At 32.3% G+C, this 20,347-nt stretch overlaps 1 protein-coding gene across 1 annotated transcript in view; it reads left to right on the top strand.

The window, feature by feature from the left end:
- EMC3 (ER membrane protein complex subunit 3) overlaps nucleotides 1-20,347 on the top strand; it is a 49,200-nt gene that overhangs the window by 9,808 nt on the left and 19,045 nt on the right. Inside the window, exons 2-4 of the mRNA XM_035357875.2 lie at nucleotides 9,317-9,374; nucleotides 16,390-16,588; nucleotides 16,783-16,864. Coding sequence (XP_035213766.1) covers nucleotides 9,317-9,374; nucleotides 16,390-16,588; nucleotides 16,783-16,864 — 339 coding nt within the window. The remainder of the gene's footprint in view (nucleotides 1-9,316; nucleotides 9,375-16,389; nucleotides 16,589-16,782; nucleotides 16,865-20,347) is intronic.

Genomic DNA, 20,347 nt, shown 5'->3' with positions numbered 1-20,347 from the left:
TTTTTTATGAAGCCAGAAAATATAGAGTGCACATCTTATAATGATTTATTAAAGGTTGATGTCACAAATCCAGAATTCCATCTACCTATCAAAGTAATATTTACTGGTTCAGAAGCTTCCACTCTCCTGAAGAAATTATCAAAAAATCATCCAATAGCAAGAGAATTCCAAATTTCTCTGATGAAAGCTTATACTAATACAGCACAGCATATGAAACAGAAATTACCCCTTAAAAATTCATATCTAATTAGTTTTACAGCATTAGATCCAGAGCTAAGAGGTAAAACCAGTACAATATTAGCTTTTGAAAAATTATCATCTTTTATGTCCCATATTTTTAGTGATAATGAAAAGTCAAAAGTAGAAGCTGAAATAAGGTTATACCAGAGTGATATTGATATCACCAAAGAAATGCCCTACACATCTGATGAAAGTGGAAATCAAGTCAAGTGTACAATTGATAAATACTGGTCTAAAGTTTTTAATTGAAAAGATGATTTCACAAATGATTATAAGTATCCTACATTGGCTAAATAGGTCAAAGCCTGCCTTAGCTGCTTCCATGGCCCATTAGTGTGCATTCATCTTAATGGTTACACTTGTCACTGACTATAGAACCTCTCTTAAGATTGATTCCCTAGATGCAGTGCAGACTATTAAATATGATTTAATGGCTTCTAAAGAAACCTCATGTGAAAAATATGGCTCAAAAATCCAATGACTGATCCAATTCACAAAGATCTCTTACTGAATATAATCAGAAGTTGGAAAACATATCAAGAGGACTTAAAAACATGTATTTCAGATGAGTCACCTATAAAAGTCTCTGAAAAACCTTCTATATTAGCAGAAAAGCAAACTGCTTCTATCTCTGCATGTGCAGTTCTCGAGGAAATTTCTTCAACTGTAAATGAGGAAAATAAAAATCAACCTTCCTGCAATTATGAAGTTCACCACAAAAGAAAGACAAGCCCACAAACATCAGAAAATAAAAAAAAAAGCAGCAGAAATTAGATAATTTTTTTTAAAGAATTAATTCAGGTAATTTAAAATATTTACATAAAATGTAGTAGTTTATATGTTTGAAAATTTATGGTTATTAATTTTGCAAAAAAAGTAATTCATTGAACTTTATAATTAGGTCATTCAATACTTCATAATTGTAATTTTTCATTTCTCTCCCCCCCTTCTCGAAACTCCAAAATGTCGGTAGTAAGTCCGTAAAAGTTTCAGGGGATTTTTTGGGGTCCCACAAACACCCCTGGTAAAACAAATAAAATGACACTAATCTTCTTTCAAATGTGTGCAACTATTGTAACTCTAAAATATTCAATTCTACTCGATAAATTTGATTTAAAATTGATTTTAATCTCAATTTTGTTTTATAATTATGCTTAATAATAATAATACATCCTACTTATGGATCTCTTTTATCCTTAGGATGGTAGTACAAAGTTTAAGCATAGATAATATCTTTAACTGAATTGATTCAGCTTCCATTTGCCAATAGGTTCTTAGTTTTTTTTTTCTGGTTAATGGTCCTTAATTTCTGCTTGCAGAAATGTGTAGGAACCCTGTACTATCTTATAATTTAAGATATTTTGCTTTCTAACTTTCATTAATAATGTAAATGTCATCTTAATGAATATAAGTTAATGAAAATAGAGACTAAAATAGGTAAATATACAAATTTAGCTAGTAAAAGCTCTTTAGATACAGGTCTTCACGACAGATCCAAATCCCGGGCCGCTCAGAGGTTTAATGAGAGGACAGTTATTTTTTGAAGTTTTTCTTCGAAGAGCAACACTAATCGCAAAGGAATGGCTAGATTAAAATTTATTAATAATGTCTCAACATCGCCGATCTTTTAGAGTGACATATTTCTTGCCCTTATCCAAGAATTTAATTGTTTAATCTTTTATGCTGTACTAGCTGCTATGTAACCAGCCTTCATCTGGCTTTTAAATGTACCATAAAAATGCCTAAAGGGAACACTAAACATTAAATTTAAAACATGCATAGCATTTTACTCTGCAAAACAACTTTATATATATATATATATATATGTAGGTATACCTATTAAAAATTTAAAAAAAAGTGGAAATGTATTACATATTAAAAAAATTAAAATGAAAGAATCAAAATCCCTTAATACAAATATTAATTATCCTAATAAATAAATTAACCAACTTCCTGTTGGGGGGGGGAAGAAAAAAAACTTTTCAGTATCTTAAAAAGTGAAATAAGAAATAAATATTTTATCTCATATTTTCAACAGTCAGCAGTCCAGTATACAAAGCATTGAATGAAAAACTGTTGCCAAAACCACATTTTTAAAAGAATGAAACTGTTCAAAATAATGCAATTTCATCAAAAAAGATAAAATTATAATTAAAAAAAAGTAATTTGAATTTTGAAAAAATCGCTTTGAGGTGCACTGGCTGTTGTCTAGATGCAGCTATGTAACAAATTTTGTAGTTCTGGGTCTATTAGCTTACGCGCAGTGCAAACGAAAGACACACACAGACTCTTTCTTTTCTTATACGTAGAGATTAAAAATTCTAAGAAATGTGAGAATCATTGATTTATTGACGGGAGAAAAAGTACAAAGCCTTCTTTCTAACTCTTTTAAATTGAAGACTCAACTGTAAATAAGTTAACCTGGGCTGCTTCTGTCAATTAAAAAGACCGAGTTAGTATGTAATTTGACTTATTGCTTATGAAAAAGTTTAATTGAGATCGAATATATCTAAAGTGTTATTGAAGCTTTTGTAAAATCTCAGTCCATGAACTAATAAACTCAGAATTAAAATAAAAGCTTAAAAATAATTTTATACTTAAATAACAATCCCAATGACCTAAAAGTACATTAATAAAAAATAATAGAAGGCAATAATTATATTTTTGTGAGATATCATTATTGTTTCCAGCTATGCAAGATGCATAGACTCCAACTACTACGGATTCTCCGTAGTTTCTACGGAAATTCATGAAAAACTACGAGCTACGAAAAGTATGGAAAAAACTACGGATTTTACAGAAACAAGAGCAGGAGAACCAGTACGCAAAACGGAACCAACTAATTCATCCGATGATTGGCTGAATACTCGTGTTATCATATATCACGTGTTGAGTGCGTTCCTAGTTTTGAAGAATTACCCAATCGTAGATCAGTAACTCCAACCGTTAACGACTTATCAATAGTTCCACCCAATTGTCTGTCTCCCAGGTTCCTCGCTGATGTGGGTTTAGGCTGCATTCGGCTGCATTGTGTAGTTTACGGCGAGAGCTTAGCGTGTGTCTTGTGAACTGTGAATCAGGTGAAAGATTTTTAATCATAATGCTGCCTCGAACGAAGAAGCCAAAATTATCAAAGCAGAAGTTTAAAGATTCATATTCTTCAGAATTTCCATGCATTAAAGCGTCCGAAATTTCTGTGAATCACGCACACTGCAGTGTATGCAACAAAGACTTCTCAGTTGCTCATGGCGGAAAAGATGACTGTAAACGGCATGTGTTTTCTCAAAAGCATATAGAACTTGGCACTGTAAAATCTAAAGAAATAACAAATTTCTTAATAAAAGATGATGAAACAGATCCTATAAAAGCCGAATGCTATTTTGTTCATTTTTTAATTGAACATAATCTACCGCTTTCTGTTTCGGATCATTCCAAAGAGCTTTTCAAAGCAATGTTTCCGGATTCTGCCATAGCAAAAAAATTTAGCTGCGGTCATACCAAAACTGCTGCTATTGTGAAAACGCTTGCAGAAAATACTGTTGCTGATATTATAAAATCAGTGTGCAGTACATCATTTTCTCTAAGTACTGATGGAAGTAATGATAACAATGATAACAAACTGTACCCATTGGTTATAACATACTACAGTAAAGAAAAGGGAGTGATAATTACTTCATTGATTTCTATTTTAGAATGCATGAATAATACAGGAGAAGGTATTTTTAATTGTATAAATGAAAACTTTAAAAACAAAGGTTTAGAATGGAAAAATTGCTTATCATTTTCTTCAGATAATGCTAGTAATATGATTGGAAAGTTTAAAGGTGTAGCATCATTTATCAAAATGCATCAACCAAGTATAATCACCCGAGATTGTCCGTGCCACCTCTTGCATATAGCTGCAAAAAAAGCTACTGAAAAATTAATTGGCTCAGAAATTGAAATGTTGATAATAGATATATATTTTTACTTGGAGAAAAGTTTGAAACGGAAGCATAGCTTCAAAGTTGCTCAACAAATTTTGGGACAGAATGCAAAATCTCATAAAATTTTGAAATATTGCAGTACGAGATGGTTGTCTCTTTTAGAATCTATAACAAGGATTTTGGAACAGTGGGATGCTGTGATAAATTTTTTTGGAGATAATCCAGATAACAGTGAGAATGAAGGAAAGATATTGCAAAACATTAAAAAAATTTTACAGTCACCGACCACCAAATTGTACTTGTTATTTTTGAAAAATACTTTGCCTTTGTTTATAACAGTAAATATTAATTTGCAACAACAAGCTCCTTATATACATAAATTGAGAAGAGAACTTTTTGAGCTTTTAATGAATTTATTTGTTAGATTCGTAAAACCATCAGTAATTTCTAAAGAAAATGAAGATGTTACTCTAACGTCTATTCCATTTCAGAAGTATAGTAAACAAAAAGAAAATGAAAATTTAGTGATTGGTGCGGAAACAAGACTATATTTAAAAAATGCCAAGTTGAATGAAAGTGAAGTGAAATCATTTTTCAATTCTGTGCGAGCTTTTTTTGTAACTGCATGTTCATATATAATTGATAAATTTCCACTGAGTGATCCATTTCTAAAACATGCTGAAGTTGCTGACATCAACTTGAGAACTGAAGTCTCATTTTCATCTGTTCTTTACGTGATGAATACTTTTCCATCCATTATTGATGAAAAATGTCTTAATCAAGTAGAAATTGAATTTTCCATGTATCAAGTAGATGATTTGAAAGAAATTGTAGATTTGCGTATTGATATAGCATGGGGAGAAATTGCCAAATTAAAAAATATGAATGGGTGTATTAAATACAAAGTATTGCCTTCTGTAATGCTTGCTGTCTTAATAATACCTCATTCAAATGCAGCTTGCGAAAGAATTTTTTCTATTGTTAAAAAAAATCAGACGGAATTTCGACCAAATTTAGGTCTTAAAACTCTTGAAGCAGTTTTGATTGAAAAAATAAATATGCATGCAAATGAAGAACTGTGTTATAAAAAAACATTCAAGGCAGATGAAGGGCGTCTGAGATGGGGAATAGCCTGTAGTCTCGTGGACAGCACTACAATTGGCCAGAAAGAACAAGGGTAACTTTTGGTTCCAATCAAATTGGTTTGAGAAAAGCATCAGCGAGAGATTGTTGAAGACAGTTCAATTAAACCTCTTTACCATGCCCCTCTGTTTGCAGATGTAAAGACTTCGAACTATTAACTACTTGTGCTAAAAAGACATGCCACACATGTCGAGATGCTTTTGTTTCAAACCGCGAGAGACGTGAACACTACGTCGATAGGCATTTATTGCAAAAATGAAAATAATGTGGTGCACACATCACCTAACAATGAGATTGTTTATTTCTCGAGTTACAGCTTTGGATTGCACTCGCAGACGCGGAGCGGCGTAAATGACACACTTTACTGCTTGTTACATTGTAAGGCACGACACCACAACCGTGAAGTTTAGTCGTAGCGCAAGTGGTTAAGAATGTTAAACACAGTGTATTGAAAGCTCATCTAAAAGGTGAAGCTCACATAGAGATCTCTCAATACTCTGAAATCGATTCTAAACAATCACCTGAGAACTTGGTCTTATACATTTTCCCCTAGACTGCTGAGAAATCTCTAGTACCCTGCATTTTTCAAAATTGCTGGAAGGCGTATACAGTCAAAGTTACATACAAGAGCCAGATGTGGTTACACATAGGAATCAATCACAGTTATATAGCAACTGGACAAATGGTCGCCAAATTTGGCAACAAAAATTAGTTGCCAAAACCATTGCCAGCTTGGCAGTATCTTGCCAATTTATCGAGATAACCATTTATTTCAATGTTAAATAGACTTGCCCCTGTAATCTTATTTTTCCAGCACAGTTTCAGTCTCTTTTTACGTTTCATTTTACGTTATACAAAGATATTACGATTTTGCTAAAATTATTAACGTGCATATAAAATTTGTAACAATATTTATTGCAAGTTGGTAAACATTATATACAAAAAAAAAAAAAAAAAAAAAAAAAAAAAAAAAAAAAAAAAAAAAAACCTTTAGCTATTTACGAGGGTTGGAACTTTAATAGTGTCAACTATTTATTTACAAGGAATACAAAAGTGATTCATGACACCATGTTTTACAGTCCTTCAATATAGTCGCCAGCATTGTGTACAACCCGTTTCCAAAGATGTGGAAGTCGCAGAATACCTGTAGCAGCGCCTGTTTTGTTGATAGTTGGAATGGACCGGTCTACTGCTGCAAGAATCTCAGGAACAGTTTGGAAGCGAGTGCCACGAAGTGGTCCCTTCATCTTAGGAATTAAGTCATAGTCACAAGGGCTTAGATCTGGGGAGTATGGTGGATGGTAAAGCACTTTCCAGCCTCATCGCTTGAACAAATCAGTCACAGCTTGTGCTGCATGCAGCCGAGCATTGTCATGCAAAATGAGAGGAGCGTTCTGCAGAAAATGTCGCTGTTTTTTTCTCAAAGCTGGTCGGAGATTGTGCTCCAAAAATGAGCAGTAATACTGCGCAGTGATGGTCTGCTGTGGGGGAACGGTATGCGTTAGGATGACACCATCACAGTCGTGCACGAGAATCACCATAACTTTCACATTGCTGGGGTTCTGATGAAATTTCGAACGTCGTGGTGACCCGTGATGACGCCATTCGTTTGATTGGCGTTTCAGTTCTGGCTGGTACGATCGGGCCCAAGTCTCATCCAGCATAATGATACGGCGTAAAAATGCATCTCCTTCGCGCTCATAGCGCTCCAGGTGGGTTCGGACAGCATCGTATTGTAGCCATTTCTGCATTTCCGTCAATTGATGTGGAACCCATCGTGAAGCAATTTTTCTCATGGACAGGCGTTCCTTCAGAATGTGCAGCACAGTTGTATGCGCTAATCCTGTTTGTCCGGCCAGCTGATGAATCGTTTGGCGGCGATCACTGTCCATTAGTGCGGGAACAGCTTGCACATCTGCATCGCTGACACTCGGATGACCTGGCCGCAGCATGTCTGCCACATTTTGGCGTCCTTCATTGAATGCTTTCACCCATCTTGCTACCGTTCTGTAAGGCAATGCAGATTCCCCGCAAGCCTCTTGAAGCCCTTGATGACACTGTCATGCTGTACGACCTCTGGCACATTCAATTTTTATCCAACATCGTTGTTCTTGTTTTGAAAACATCCTGACAACACTTACTTTAGACTGCGAGCTAACACAAGGATCCATTCTTCACGTCACTCCGCATGCGCATGACGTAGGCAGGACAAGTCTTTTTGCTGAGAGGTGTAAGGTAGGTATGTAGTTCATGTGTGGTATACGCGGTATTCTTTGGTTTTGTTGCGTAGCGTTTTTTCAGCTGTGTTGCCATTATTAAAGTTTTAACCCTCGTAAAATATTTATTTGAAATATTAAGTAAGGATTACATGATATATTGAAAGAATAAAACTCTTAAATTCTAATTCAAATCTTTTTGTAATTTTTTTGTGCTATTCTGCTCCTAAAATATACAATGGTATGTTTTCATTAAAAAAAATATCAGAGAATTGCGGAGACTTGGCTTCATGCAACCCTTGGTAGCAGTGGCTATCTAGGAATTGCATTTCTTTGTTATTCCCTTTAGAATATTTTCAGCAAATTCTGTAATCCTGTAGAAATTGTATTGCAGTTTTTTCCATTGCTGGAATTATACAAGTTCCTATTTGTTAAGAACTAAGTTTTAAATATCATATAAAATCATGATTTGTTTATAAAAATTATTGGAACTTTGAATGCAACAAAAAAGAATGCATATGAAGATGGTAGCATTGCTTGACTGAAGGATTATTATGAGCATGGCTGCCAGAGTTTGGCACATTCTGAAAATTTGGGAACTTTTACTGAGATGGTTTTGCTTTAATACATAAGTATCTCTGTTTATACAGGGAAGAAATAAAACTGGCAGTTTTCTTACAATTTTGCACTTTGGTGGATCATATCGAGAAATAAGCGAATTGTTTCTTGCTCAGGTTCCGTATAGGTACGCAGCCACATTCATGACAAAAAGTGTCAATCATGAGCCAGCAAGATCATTGATTTATCCACACTGTTGGTGAGCATATAAAACAGAACTGAAAAGGACATTGTACTGTGGAGTATAAATTTCATTTTTTTAAATGTAAGAGCTACTCCTCGTATATAGAATCTTGAAAAGCTGTTGCATGCCACGAAATAAAAATCAAGAAGGCACAGTTCGTCATCATCGTTAATCTTACCTGGTGGAGTTCATATGGTGAAAGCCCTTGGTTTGAGGAAAAGCTTCTTATTCCACATTGAAAGTAATATTTTCTTCTTATTCCATGTTAAGCAAGACAGAAATATGGCAACTATAAAATGTATGCGAGAAGTAAGCATAAACATAGTGATAAATCCTTCCACCTGGTATTTGAAGAACGGGAGCCGTAATAATTAGGAAGTACCTATTTTACATAGGTAACTAATACAACAGTTAACAGTAATAATTTTTAGACATACAACCTTCAAAATTTAAATTAACTTAAATGCCTTCATTCTTTCTAGGAAACCACTAGAATCAAGATTTGTTCAAAAAGAGGGAAAGCTATTACCAGTTTATAACAATTAGTGTTATTGATACTGTAGACAGTTTTTAAAGCCAACGTTGAAGATAGTATGAGAATTATAATTAATAACTTGTCAAAGATTTGAAGGTCAAAATATTTTAAAGTATGTTATTCTATGTATGATATTTTCAAATTTTTTTATCTAAAAGTTATAGTATGAAATTAAGGTATTTCCTTATTAAAGCAAAAGCAGCCACCACATAAGTCTGCAGTATTTAAAATTTGAGGGTGACAAAAGGGGGATTAAATTTTCCAGTTTTGGTGATAATATGCTCTGGTTGCTTTAACAAGAAAATACTGACATTCAGTAAAGTGAAGTTTTTTGTATTGTTATTTAGGTTCATTACATTCATAATGTTTTCATTAAAAGCAAATCTTTTTCATTTTGGTTTCCTTTTTTATTTATGAAATTATTGTGGTTTTAATACTGATAATTTCATTGCAGTCAAGCTATTATTCGTAGCCGATTATTAAGAGAAAATGGCAAATACATTCCTAGACAGGTAAATTAATTTTTTCTTTTAAATATAACTATGCTGTTTAATGATTTTTATTTAAATTTTGAGGCTAAGTATAAAAATGAAGTTCAGTAATAAAAGGTATTTTATTCCGAGTTTTCTGTTTGAAATGTTGATAATTCTGCCATTTATTCTTTATTTTGTCACTGGGCGCAACAAATGTTTTTGTTTTTAATGTTAAAAACATTGTCCAAATCAAAAAGCAATGATCTTGCAGATGCCAAAATAATAATCGTCAATTCTTATTTCATGTTAATAAAGCATACCATTGGGTTATTTTATTGACCTAAATTACCATGATTAAAGTTCATACAATATATATTTAACCAAAATAGTTTACTTCTAATCGGATATTTCATATTTAATCAAGAACATTATTTTATGCCTGTTTTGTATGTTTAATGACTGGAATTAATATAACCACTGTTTTTGGTAATTAATTTCATGTTTTCTGTTCTTTTGGATGTTAACCTGTATGTAACTTATTTCTGTGCATATTTTTCAATTCTTATGGACACATTTTGACACGATATAAATGATGACTTTTAAATCATTGAGCAAAAAAGCCACCAAAAGGGATTGTATTATATTACATCTATTTCAAATTCAGTAAAATTATAGCAGCATATTTTACACTTAATTCTGATGATGATTCTGTCAGGGTTCGTATGGTCCTTAAAAGTCCTTAATTTTGTCAAAAATGATTTTTGGTCCTTAAAAGTCCTTAATTTTGGCCAAAATTAATAAACGGTCCTTAATTTTGCTTATTTGACATTTCTTATCATTTCTAATGATTGCCATTCTAAGTGTGAATTGCGATTTCTCATGAATATGGAGAATTAAAATTACGCGGCTCTTAACCAACCTGTTGGCGGATTTGCGTTGCAAACAATAATAAAAAAAAAAAAAAAAAAAAAAAAAAATAATTAGCTACCCGAACGAAAGTATCGGTGTCTGATTGGCTATTCACCCAATCTTTCGAAACAGGTGTTATCCATAAATTTAGGCAGATTGTGACGAAAGCGTGAAGCCGGAAGTTCTTTAAGAGGCGAAAGTGATAATGAAGGTGCTCCAGAAAAAAAAAGGGGGGATTCTGAAAATATTTGCCAAAATTAGAGCAATTCCAACCTGAAAGACCACAACCCTTCCGACGCCAATAGGAACGAGATGCCTGGAAAGTGCATTTTCAATAAACTGTGGCTTCATCAAGCTGACTACAAAGACTGGATATTGATGGATGACAATCCTTATAAAGCTAAATGTGGTCTTTGTCTGAAACAAATTGAAATTTCTAGATTTCAGCGCTGAAAATTCACATGAAAATTAAGTTTCATTTTATCATTTCAATTTGTTTTTACACGGTTTTGCTTAGCTTAATTTCTGCGTTTGTTTCAATTAAGCCATAAATTAATTTTTTATCACCTTCTACGGAGTTTATTCTCTTTTGCACATACTATATGTATAGGATATCGGGATTATGAGTTTATTTCTGCAGAGGGTCTGTTATCGATTTCGCAGGAAATGTGTTAGCTCCATTTCATTTTTAGGTCGCCAAGGGCAAATTTGGTAACGCTAGCCGAGAAAAAGTGACATTTTGAAGCTTCAGTAGACAATTAAGTATTTGGTTTAATCCTATGCTGTTGATAGTAATGCATTATTTTTGCTAATGGCGATACAATTATTAGTTGAAAACAACTAACTAATTAAAAATTTTTTAATATTTTTAAAACTGAAAACGACTAATTGAAACTAATTTTCCTGAATAAACTAGATGCAAAATTAACTTTCATGAATTACTAAAGTTATTGGGTAGAAGTTTAACTGAAAATATACATTCCATATTAAATATAAAATGTTGTATAATGAAGCATTTATGATTTAAAGGGTATCAAAATTTACAAAAGTAAAGAGCTTAATATTTATATGTTTACTTTATTAAACATTTCTTTCAATGTGAGTTGTTTGGTTTGTTTTCTCTGCTAATACTTTAGACTAATACAGTCAAAAGTCGTTAATCCGGACTCCTCGGGACTTCGGCGATTCCGGATTATCGATTTTTCCGGATTATAGATCATCAGTTTAAATCTGGTAAGATGGCATGCAGAAATTACTAAATTAAAAATATGAAACCGTAATTTATGAAATAAAAAACAATTATGATCTAAAGGGTATCAAAATTTACAAAAAGAAAAAGCTTAATATTTATTTGTTTACTTTATTAAACATTTCCTTCAATGTAAGTTGCTTCGTTTCATGTGATAATACTTTCTCTTTAATTCTATTAAACAGACATAATTTCTTGTTTAGTTACAAAGTTCCGCTGTTCAAGTCCTATAATTGCTGTGTTGAGAATACCGACTAATTTGTCAATCGAAATGTTTTCGTTTTCAATAACCTCTGAGTCACTATCAGAAAGGAATTATAATGACGAGGAACTTGATTTAAATCATATCAAAGACAGAGTACATCGAGATGAAATACTACACTTAGTACGGAATTATAAACCAAATAAAATAAAAACATCTGCCCTGAAGATAAGGATAGTGCTGACAGATTAACTTCCAATCCGCGGCGTGAAATTGATAAACAGATTTCGGATTTCAAAACATACTTTCGCTTTGTAGATACAAATTACATATTAGTAAATATATATCGGAAATTCTATTTGATATAATCTTTCTAATCTATCATAATCTAATAATGACGTTTCTGCCCGAAATTGATAAACAGATTTCGGATTTCAAAACATACTTTCGCTTTGTAGTAAATATATATCGGAAATTCTATTTGACATAATCGAAAGTTCAAGCTTACTTTTATAAAATTGCTCTAACAGTCTGCAAAAAATAATAAGCCGGATCCAATTCGAAGATTAAGGAACAACACAATCTGCAACATTAACTGAATTAGATAACTTTAGCTTAGCGTATAACTCCGTTACACATTAAACGCGCTTGCGCACAAACATATTCGCAGCCGTAAGGGTCTTACGCGCTCTCGTAAACGCCTGTGCGCATGCGTGAACGCAACGCATGCGCAGAAAGTTTGTAGCTTTGAGGTCCGGATTATAGATCATTCCGGATTATGGGTGTCTGAATTAACGACTTTTGACTGTACTATAGACATGTAATTTCTTGTTCAGTTATTAAGTTCCATTGTTCAAGTCCTGTAATTGCTGTGTCGAGAATTCCGAATAACTTGTCAATCAAAATTTTTCTCGTTCAGTAACCTCTCTGTTACTTTCTTCACTATCGGTAGGTGTATTTTCTGGATTTAGAACCATACTACAGATTTCGCCCTCCGTCAATTGATTGATGATTGGGGCATTGTCATCGCAATGAAAAAATTCTGTTTAACTTCCCCAAATTATGTCGCCTGGTGCGGCCATGCGAGCTCTGGCGCTGGTTCTGGCTTTGTGTGAATAACAAATCAGTTATTCTTAATTCAAATAGCACTAAATATAATCGTTTGTCCTAAGAGTATCATTAACAAAATCTATTTTTAGCATAAGGAAAGAAATTTCTGTTAAATCTCCCCTTGTCAACATTTTAGCGCATTAAACTTAAATCTGTAATCGGATAATACTCTGTTATTTGGCGTCGCTGCATGAATCATCACTCAAGTTGTCATCCATTGATAAACATGCGGTGATGAAAGCAAAATACAATAAATAATGATTCGCGATTTCGGCATCAAGGATATAAAATATTAGTTGGTGTAAAATTAACAAATGTTTCGATTTGATATTATGCCAAGTATGTACGCAGCTATGGAGTCAAGTTACTAATCACACAAATTTATGCTAAAATAATTATTTCTTCAATAATGAGATATTTTATTTAGCTCCAAACTGAGATAAAGAATCGGGATTTTGAACATGTTTTTTTATGATGAGGAAAAAAATCTAATGCGCATGCGTAAAGCATAATCCCTTCCCTCCAAAAAAGCCCTAAAAAATTGGTTGGTGGTGACTTGGTCCGGATTTTAGATCATTCCAGATATTGGATGTCCGGATCTCGGACTTTTTCTTATCTGGTCACATGGACAAACCTCTGTGGAAAGGGTCTTCTCTGTAAATAAAGCAATTGAAATTGAAAATTTAAGTGACACATCATACATTTTTCAACGCACAGTATTTGATTAAATAAAATTTTCTGGAGGTGTTCTTAATATCGAAATTAATAAAGAAATGAGATCAGCAGCAGCTTCCGCAATGTCTAAATGTATGCAGTATTTAGAAGAACAAAAATCTTTAATTAAATTTGAAAATTCAAAGAGGAAAAGAAATATTATTGAGGAAGAAATTGATTATGTGAAGCAGAAGAAAAAATTTCTTCAAAGGGATATTAAAGGTATTAATGAAGAAGAAATGCTTTAGCAGATGAAGTTGAGACCAGCAGGAACATTGATTTGTTTATCAAAGCAAATGAACTTAGAAGAATAGTTAAAGAAAAAGAAATAGACATAAATAAATTAGATGTTAAAATAGCTGAAAAGATTTCAGATTAAAAAAAAAAGCACAAATGTTTTGTATCTTTTATTGTACAGTTTATTATTCTAGTATCTTTCAAAAAACCAAGGAAAATCAGTTATTTTAATCTGCAAAATATTCTTACATTGTGATTATTATAGTAGTTGACTGTGTTTCAATAAATATCAAATAAGTTAAATAATAATCATGTAAATCTCTAAAATAGTGACCATTATTAGTGTAAAATACACTTATACATGTTTTTCAAGAAATTATGTTTCTAATTTAATGTTATCTACTTCATAACTTGTAGGGAGTTAGTTTAATTTTCAAAATTGTTTTATGGTAAGTATTAAATTGAATTTAATAATAGTACATAATACACACTTCTGTTAGTTTCTTAAAGTGAAATTACAAGCATGAAGTCAGTTGTATGGATAATTGCTTTATTCTATTCTTTTTTTTTTGCTTGCTGATAGGTCCTTAATTTTTTCTTTGATGGTCCTTAAAAGTCCTTAATTTTCATGTAAGGAAATGTGTACGAACCCTGTTCTGTGTAAAACATTTTGCCTTTTTGTGAATGGCAGTGTTTTTTTTAAAATTATTAATACAAAAATATATTTTTGCTTTGTAACTTATAGTGTCTGCATACTTGGTGGGGTTATTTTGGAAGTTTGTCGAGAGAGATTATTATTTGGAGATCTAGTCATCAATAGATAAGGTGCATGCTTATTTCAAAGTAATGGAAAGCGTTAGATTGTTTTCAGACTTTCTTGGAGTGGGTTCTGTTAGTATGCAGTATTTGCGAATAAGTGAAGCTTGATTCACACACAATAAAACATCTGAGACTGGCAATTATTATTCCTGTCCTTACAGGCTGGAGACTTCTTTTTTACTAATCAAAAACATTATCAAAAGCACCATCTACATAAAAATTCTCTACAGACAGTTCTTGGTCATTATCCCATTGTCTGTGAAAACTCATCAAGCAGTAGAATTTAGTGCCAGTTACATATAAGCACTGATGTAACAACAAACTCATTATATCTAAGCTTTCGTTTGATGCAATCCTGACTTATTCTCAATAAACCATCTTTTTTTGTATAAACTAAAATATAAATTAACTGTTATTGCCCTATTTTTTCTCACATTTTGGAAAGAAGAAAATGATTAAATTTTGGAACCTGTATTTTCCAGAACAACAAGCAGTAGATTATTTTCAAAGTCACACGATTGTGTCATAAAATAGTGTGTATTAATGGATACAATATAGTTGATTGAATATGGCCAACAAAGTAATAATAGACTGGAAATGACAGTGGGAACTTTGCTTATAGTGGCTGATAGAGGGAACGTTTGCTCATAGCAGTCTAAAGAGAGCTTTCAGTAAAACTGGAGGGCCTGAGAAAATAGTAGAAATCAATGAACGCCTTTTTATGAAGCACAAAAATGAAATGGTTCGAATACTAATTGTTTTTTTAAAGAGGTGTCTCAGAATTCCACATGTCGTGACTTTGGCTAGATCTCTGGTAACTTTCATGGTTCGATGTTAGCCAGTTTTGACGGTCAATGGCATAATGTGCAAGTAAACCATTGACACTCATATTCTGTACACCATTTTGATATGTGTGTTAAATTCTCAAACACAAAGTGGATATCTTTTTCCGAGTGATAGTGCAAGATAGTGGATGTAGCAACTCATACTTCTGTCCTCTTAATTCTTATGAGATCTGGCCTGTGAGGAGAATGGTCTAAAGACCATCTGAATTTTTTATAAAGTTTCCAGTATAGCTCATATATTGCATTATTCTGAAGAGACTTCTGTCCAACATTGTTAAGTACAGTGTAATTCAACTTCTATAGCAAGCAAGCAAACATTTGTTTATTAGTTGTATTCAAAATAACAAAGATCAACATGGATTATCTTTATAGGTTTATCACGGAATTGCGTTCACCAAATAAGTGCAATATTAAGCATCCACAACTTTTGGAGCAATCCTCTAAACAGTGCCCAAGTAAAGAAAGAGGTTGAACCAATTGTGATTGACCAAAAATTATTCTTGATTATATGTAATTGATATTGCATGTAATCAAGAATATGATATTATGTAATTATACCTTTGATATACCTTGATATTATGTAGTAATACCTTTTATTATATGCTTGATATTATGTAATTATACCTTTGACGTATTTGACATTTTTTAAAACAGCTTCATTGCTTGCAGTTGTACTTGAAATATGCTTATTTAAACCTTTTAACTAGTTTAATGTTGAGGATGACATTAATATCATACATAGGGGAGACTGGAGGAGTATTGCCATGAATAGGTCCAGATGGCGTAGACTGATTGAGACAGCCTTGGCCAGTGCCTCAGAAGAACTAGTTTAATAGATCTGAAACAAAGATAATTATGATATTTTGGATGAAGTTGATTTTTGTTTCCATATAATGTAAATATTTTAATTTCTGGAAGTCATCTTTTCATTTTGATAAGTTCAAAATATATATTTACTCGAACTTACAGGCATTTTTGTTACGGAAGCATTACTTTAATAATGAAGATGTTGGCTATTTCAAAACCCAAAAGCGTAATCCTCCAGCTCAGAATCCTATGACCGATCCAAGTGTTATGACAGACATGGTAAAAGGCAATTTTACTAATGTCCTTCCTATGATTGTGATCGGTGGATGGATTAATTGGACATTTTCAGGCTTTGTCACCAGTAAGTATGGCATCTATTTATGGCATTCATTAATGTTCAAAAGTTTTAATAATGCCTGCAATTAATTTATAAAATAATAGCTTTAGTAAGTAATTCATATCTATCTGAGTTTTATGTTTAATCCTGTTTACTGTAAGCATTCTTTTTCAGTTTTATTATCAACCGGTTGCTCATTTCTGTATTTTATTTTTTAGCTAAAGTACCTTTCCCATTGACTTTGAGGTTCAAACCTATGTTGCAGAGAGGAATTGAGTTACTGTCTCTGGATGCATCATGGTAAAGAAATTCCGTTATCACACATTTTATATTTGTTTGTATGGCTGTGTACACTGAAACTTCCACCCTTTTTTTCTGTATACAGTAGAATCTTGATCTATCCTTCCCCAAACTGTTGTTTTATTTTATTAATCATTTGTAAATTGTTTTCAGTGCAACATTTCTCGTATGAATCACTGGGGGTTTGGGTGAAATACGTGTTTATTATTTATATTACTTTTCCTTTAATCTAACAACACCGTAATGTTTCATACATACTCTTAGCTCTGCACTTGCATTATTACTATCACTTCTAAATCTTTTTCTGGAGTAAGTTGTTTAAAGTTTATTATTGTGAGATTTCATTAGTTTATTTGATACTTATTGGATATGCCTTATCACATTTTCTTGATGATAAAGTTTTGGTAACAAAACATCCCCAATGAGATTTTGGTTAACCCTTGTAATTTGGTATTTTGTTAATCTCTAGCTGTATCTTCTGATTTCACCTATGGCAAATTCTGTTAGTTATTTGCTTTCCATTTTTAATGTACTGTTTAACTACTAAAGTAAAATCTTCAGGTAAGAAACAGATAAGCCTTACTAAAATGTCACCTCCTCAATAAAAACGTCATTTTTGAAGTTAGTCATTTGCATTTGCCTTTTTTTTTCATTATTCATATTATTAATACATAATTTTATTTGCTATTTTTCTCCACGTTAGCAGCTAATCATTTTATTCAATGGTCTCAAAGTGAAATTGAATGTGGGCAACAAAATTGAAAATTTTATGGGCAATTAGTAAATTTAAAATTTTCTTACTGTATTTGTCAAACATACTTAAACAACAATAATAATATTGCTAAGGGGAGGGGGAGGAATTCAAATTATTTTTTTTATCTCAAATGTAAGTTTGGTACTTGTAAGACATTTTTGTTGGTTATGTGTTATAATTCATTCAATTATACTGACAGCTATAACCAGAGGGCTATGTAAACTTTACATTTAACCAAGCAAATAAGAAAGAATTATAATTATAAGAAAAAACACTACATGGAAGAATTACATGTCAAAAGTAATACAGGTAACATAAAGCAATTACTCTTGGATAAGAGAAAAGGTTATGTCCATGCAAAAATCTATCGAATCTTTTTTAACTAACGGTTCAGATGTTAGATGTTTCAATTTTTGTTGACTGTTGCCATTTAGCTTTAGGTTGTAGACTCCCCCTCGGGCTCTGATGACGTCTTGGCGAAGAGTCCACACGATATTTCACATTCATCTCTATGAAGAGTAAACCGGGAATCTTTTGATGACGAGTTTGAAATGATTGATTTAACTGCACAGAATCAGGATGATTCTCCAAAACATCAATGAATCGGGATGATTCATTTAACATGGAATCAGAGTTATTCCACTCAAACTTCACAGAATCGTTATGATTCATTTAACATGGAATCAGGATGATTCGCTAAAACTTCACTGAATCGAGATGATTCATTTACCATGGAATCAGGATGATTCCCTAAAACTTCACTGAATCGGGATGGTTCATTTAACATGGAATCAGGATGATTCCCTAAAACTTCCACTGAATCGGGATGATTCCCTAAAATATCACTGAATCGGGATGATTCCCTGAAACATCACTGAATCGGGATGATTCCCTGAAACATCACTGAATCGGAATGATTCACTTAACATAGAATCAGTTCTTGAAAAGTTCATTATATCGGGTTGGATCTCCCCCTGGTTTGAAGCGACTCTCGAATTCTAAAAGCCAAATCACAATATCAGATCTATCATACTGTAAAAGGAACTTTGAAATTAAAAATTTTGAAAATCTCAGAATAGTTCGAAGACAACTTGACGGTATCCATGGAATTACTATTTTGTTTATCTTCATTACTTTTGCTAGACGTCTGCACTCGATGCAACACATTTTTGAGCCACTCATTTCCCTTTTCTAAATTAGAATTTTTTTTTTTAATTTCTCCTAATTCTATGAGAGTATTAAAAAGTTCACTAGAACAATCATCTGTTGTAGAACTAGAGCCTTTCAGTTTTTAAACCGTTTCCTCCACTTCATCATCAAGGTCTTATTTTTCTTCTTCCAAGCCTCTGATGAATCGCTCCATTTCTTTGCTGGTTTTTCAAATAGAGTTTTAGGTTTCTTCTCTAACCAATGATAACTGAGACTTATACGATTGAATTTAGGATCTGGAGAATTTCCACATTTATTCTTTGGTTCATCCGTTCCAGTAGCTTTGACTTTTAATGACATATTTTCAGTCATTTCCTTCTGTTGATCCATTTCTTTTTTATTCTCAAATATTATTTCTTTTTATTTAGGAAATTAAACATGCTTTCACTCTATGTTAAACTATCATAATCAATTTAACTTTATATAAAATACAATTCCTACTTACTGCATGATTGCTTTACAATAAATGCAAGGACATTGGATTAATCCTTCACTCCTAGGATGGCTGTTAATTTCCAGATCATCAAAAATCAAAATTTTCCATATCACCAGGGTGGTAATTTTCTTCTTTTAATGCAGGAAGAGCTCGAAGAAAAAAATTGCGCTCCGCTTTCGGTAATAAGTTTTAAATTTTTTAGGCTTAGGCCCTACATTGGGCGCTAGTTTATAACCAGAGGGCCATGTAAACTTTACATTTAACCAAGCAAATAAGAAAGAATTATAATTATAAGAAAAAACACTACATGGAAGAATTACATGTCAAAAGTAATACAGGTAACATAAAGCAATTACTCTTGGATAAGAGAAAAGGTTATGTCCATGCAAAAATCTGTCGAATCTTTTTTAACTAACGGTTCAGATGTTAGATGTTTCAATTTTTCTTGACTGTTGCCATTTAGCGTTAGGTTATACAGCTAAATATCGAATTCTTAGACTGACATTTCTTTCAAATGATTCTAACATGTTTAAAAAAATTATGGAAACATTCTAGTTTTTCAGAGGAGACAAAATTTGAGAGTAAATAATGGCAATCTATTCTCTCTTATTTATTAAACTTATCTTCAATGCATGGATACATATGTTTGTATGTAAATGTTTATAAACTTCTTTATTTCTTAACAAAAGTATCACTCTAATAATATAGCTTGATATTGATTCTATTCTTGTAAAGTTTATAATGTTGGACAGAAATTGCTAGAAATTATCTTTATTATGGATTGTTGATGTTTCATCGGTCAGTCAGGATCTTTTCTTATTAATTTTCCACTGTGAAGAAAAGCTTTTAACATGTAAATGTATTTCTAAAGAAAGTGATTATTCTTAGTATGAAAATTCATAACCGAGCTTCTTTTTTTTTTAAGAAGTAGAAATAAAAATGAATAAAATCTGTATCTTTAGATCTTTGAATGACATTTCTAGTAACACTGTACTTGCAACAAATATGTAATTAAAATATCTTCATGGACTGCATAAAATTCCGTTGGAGACTACAGTTTGAAACCACAGATTTAAATAATAAT

Source organism: Stegodyphus dumicola, chromosome 2 (genome assembly GCF_044657685.1).
Source record: "Stegodyphus dumicola isolate Sdum_Otavi_A_Nest chromosome 2, ASM4465768v1".
Lineage (NCBI taxonomy): Eukaryota > Metazoa > Arthropoda > Arachnida > Araneae > Eresidae > Stegodyphus > Stegodyphus dumicola.
Note: the sequence above shows the minus strand (reverse complement) of the source record. Positions and strands in the feature narration are given on the sequence as shown.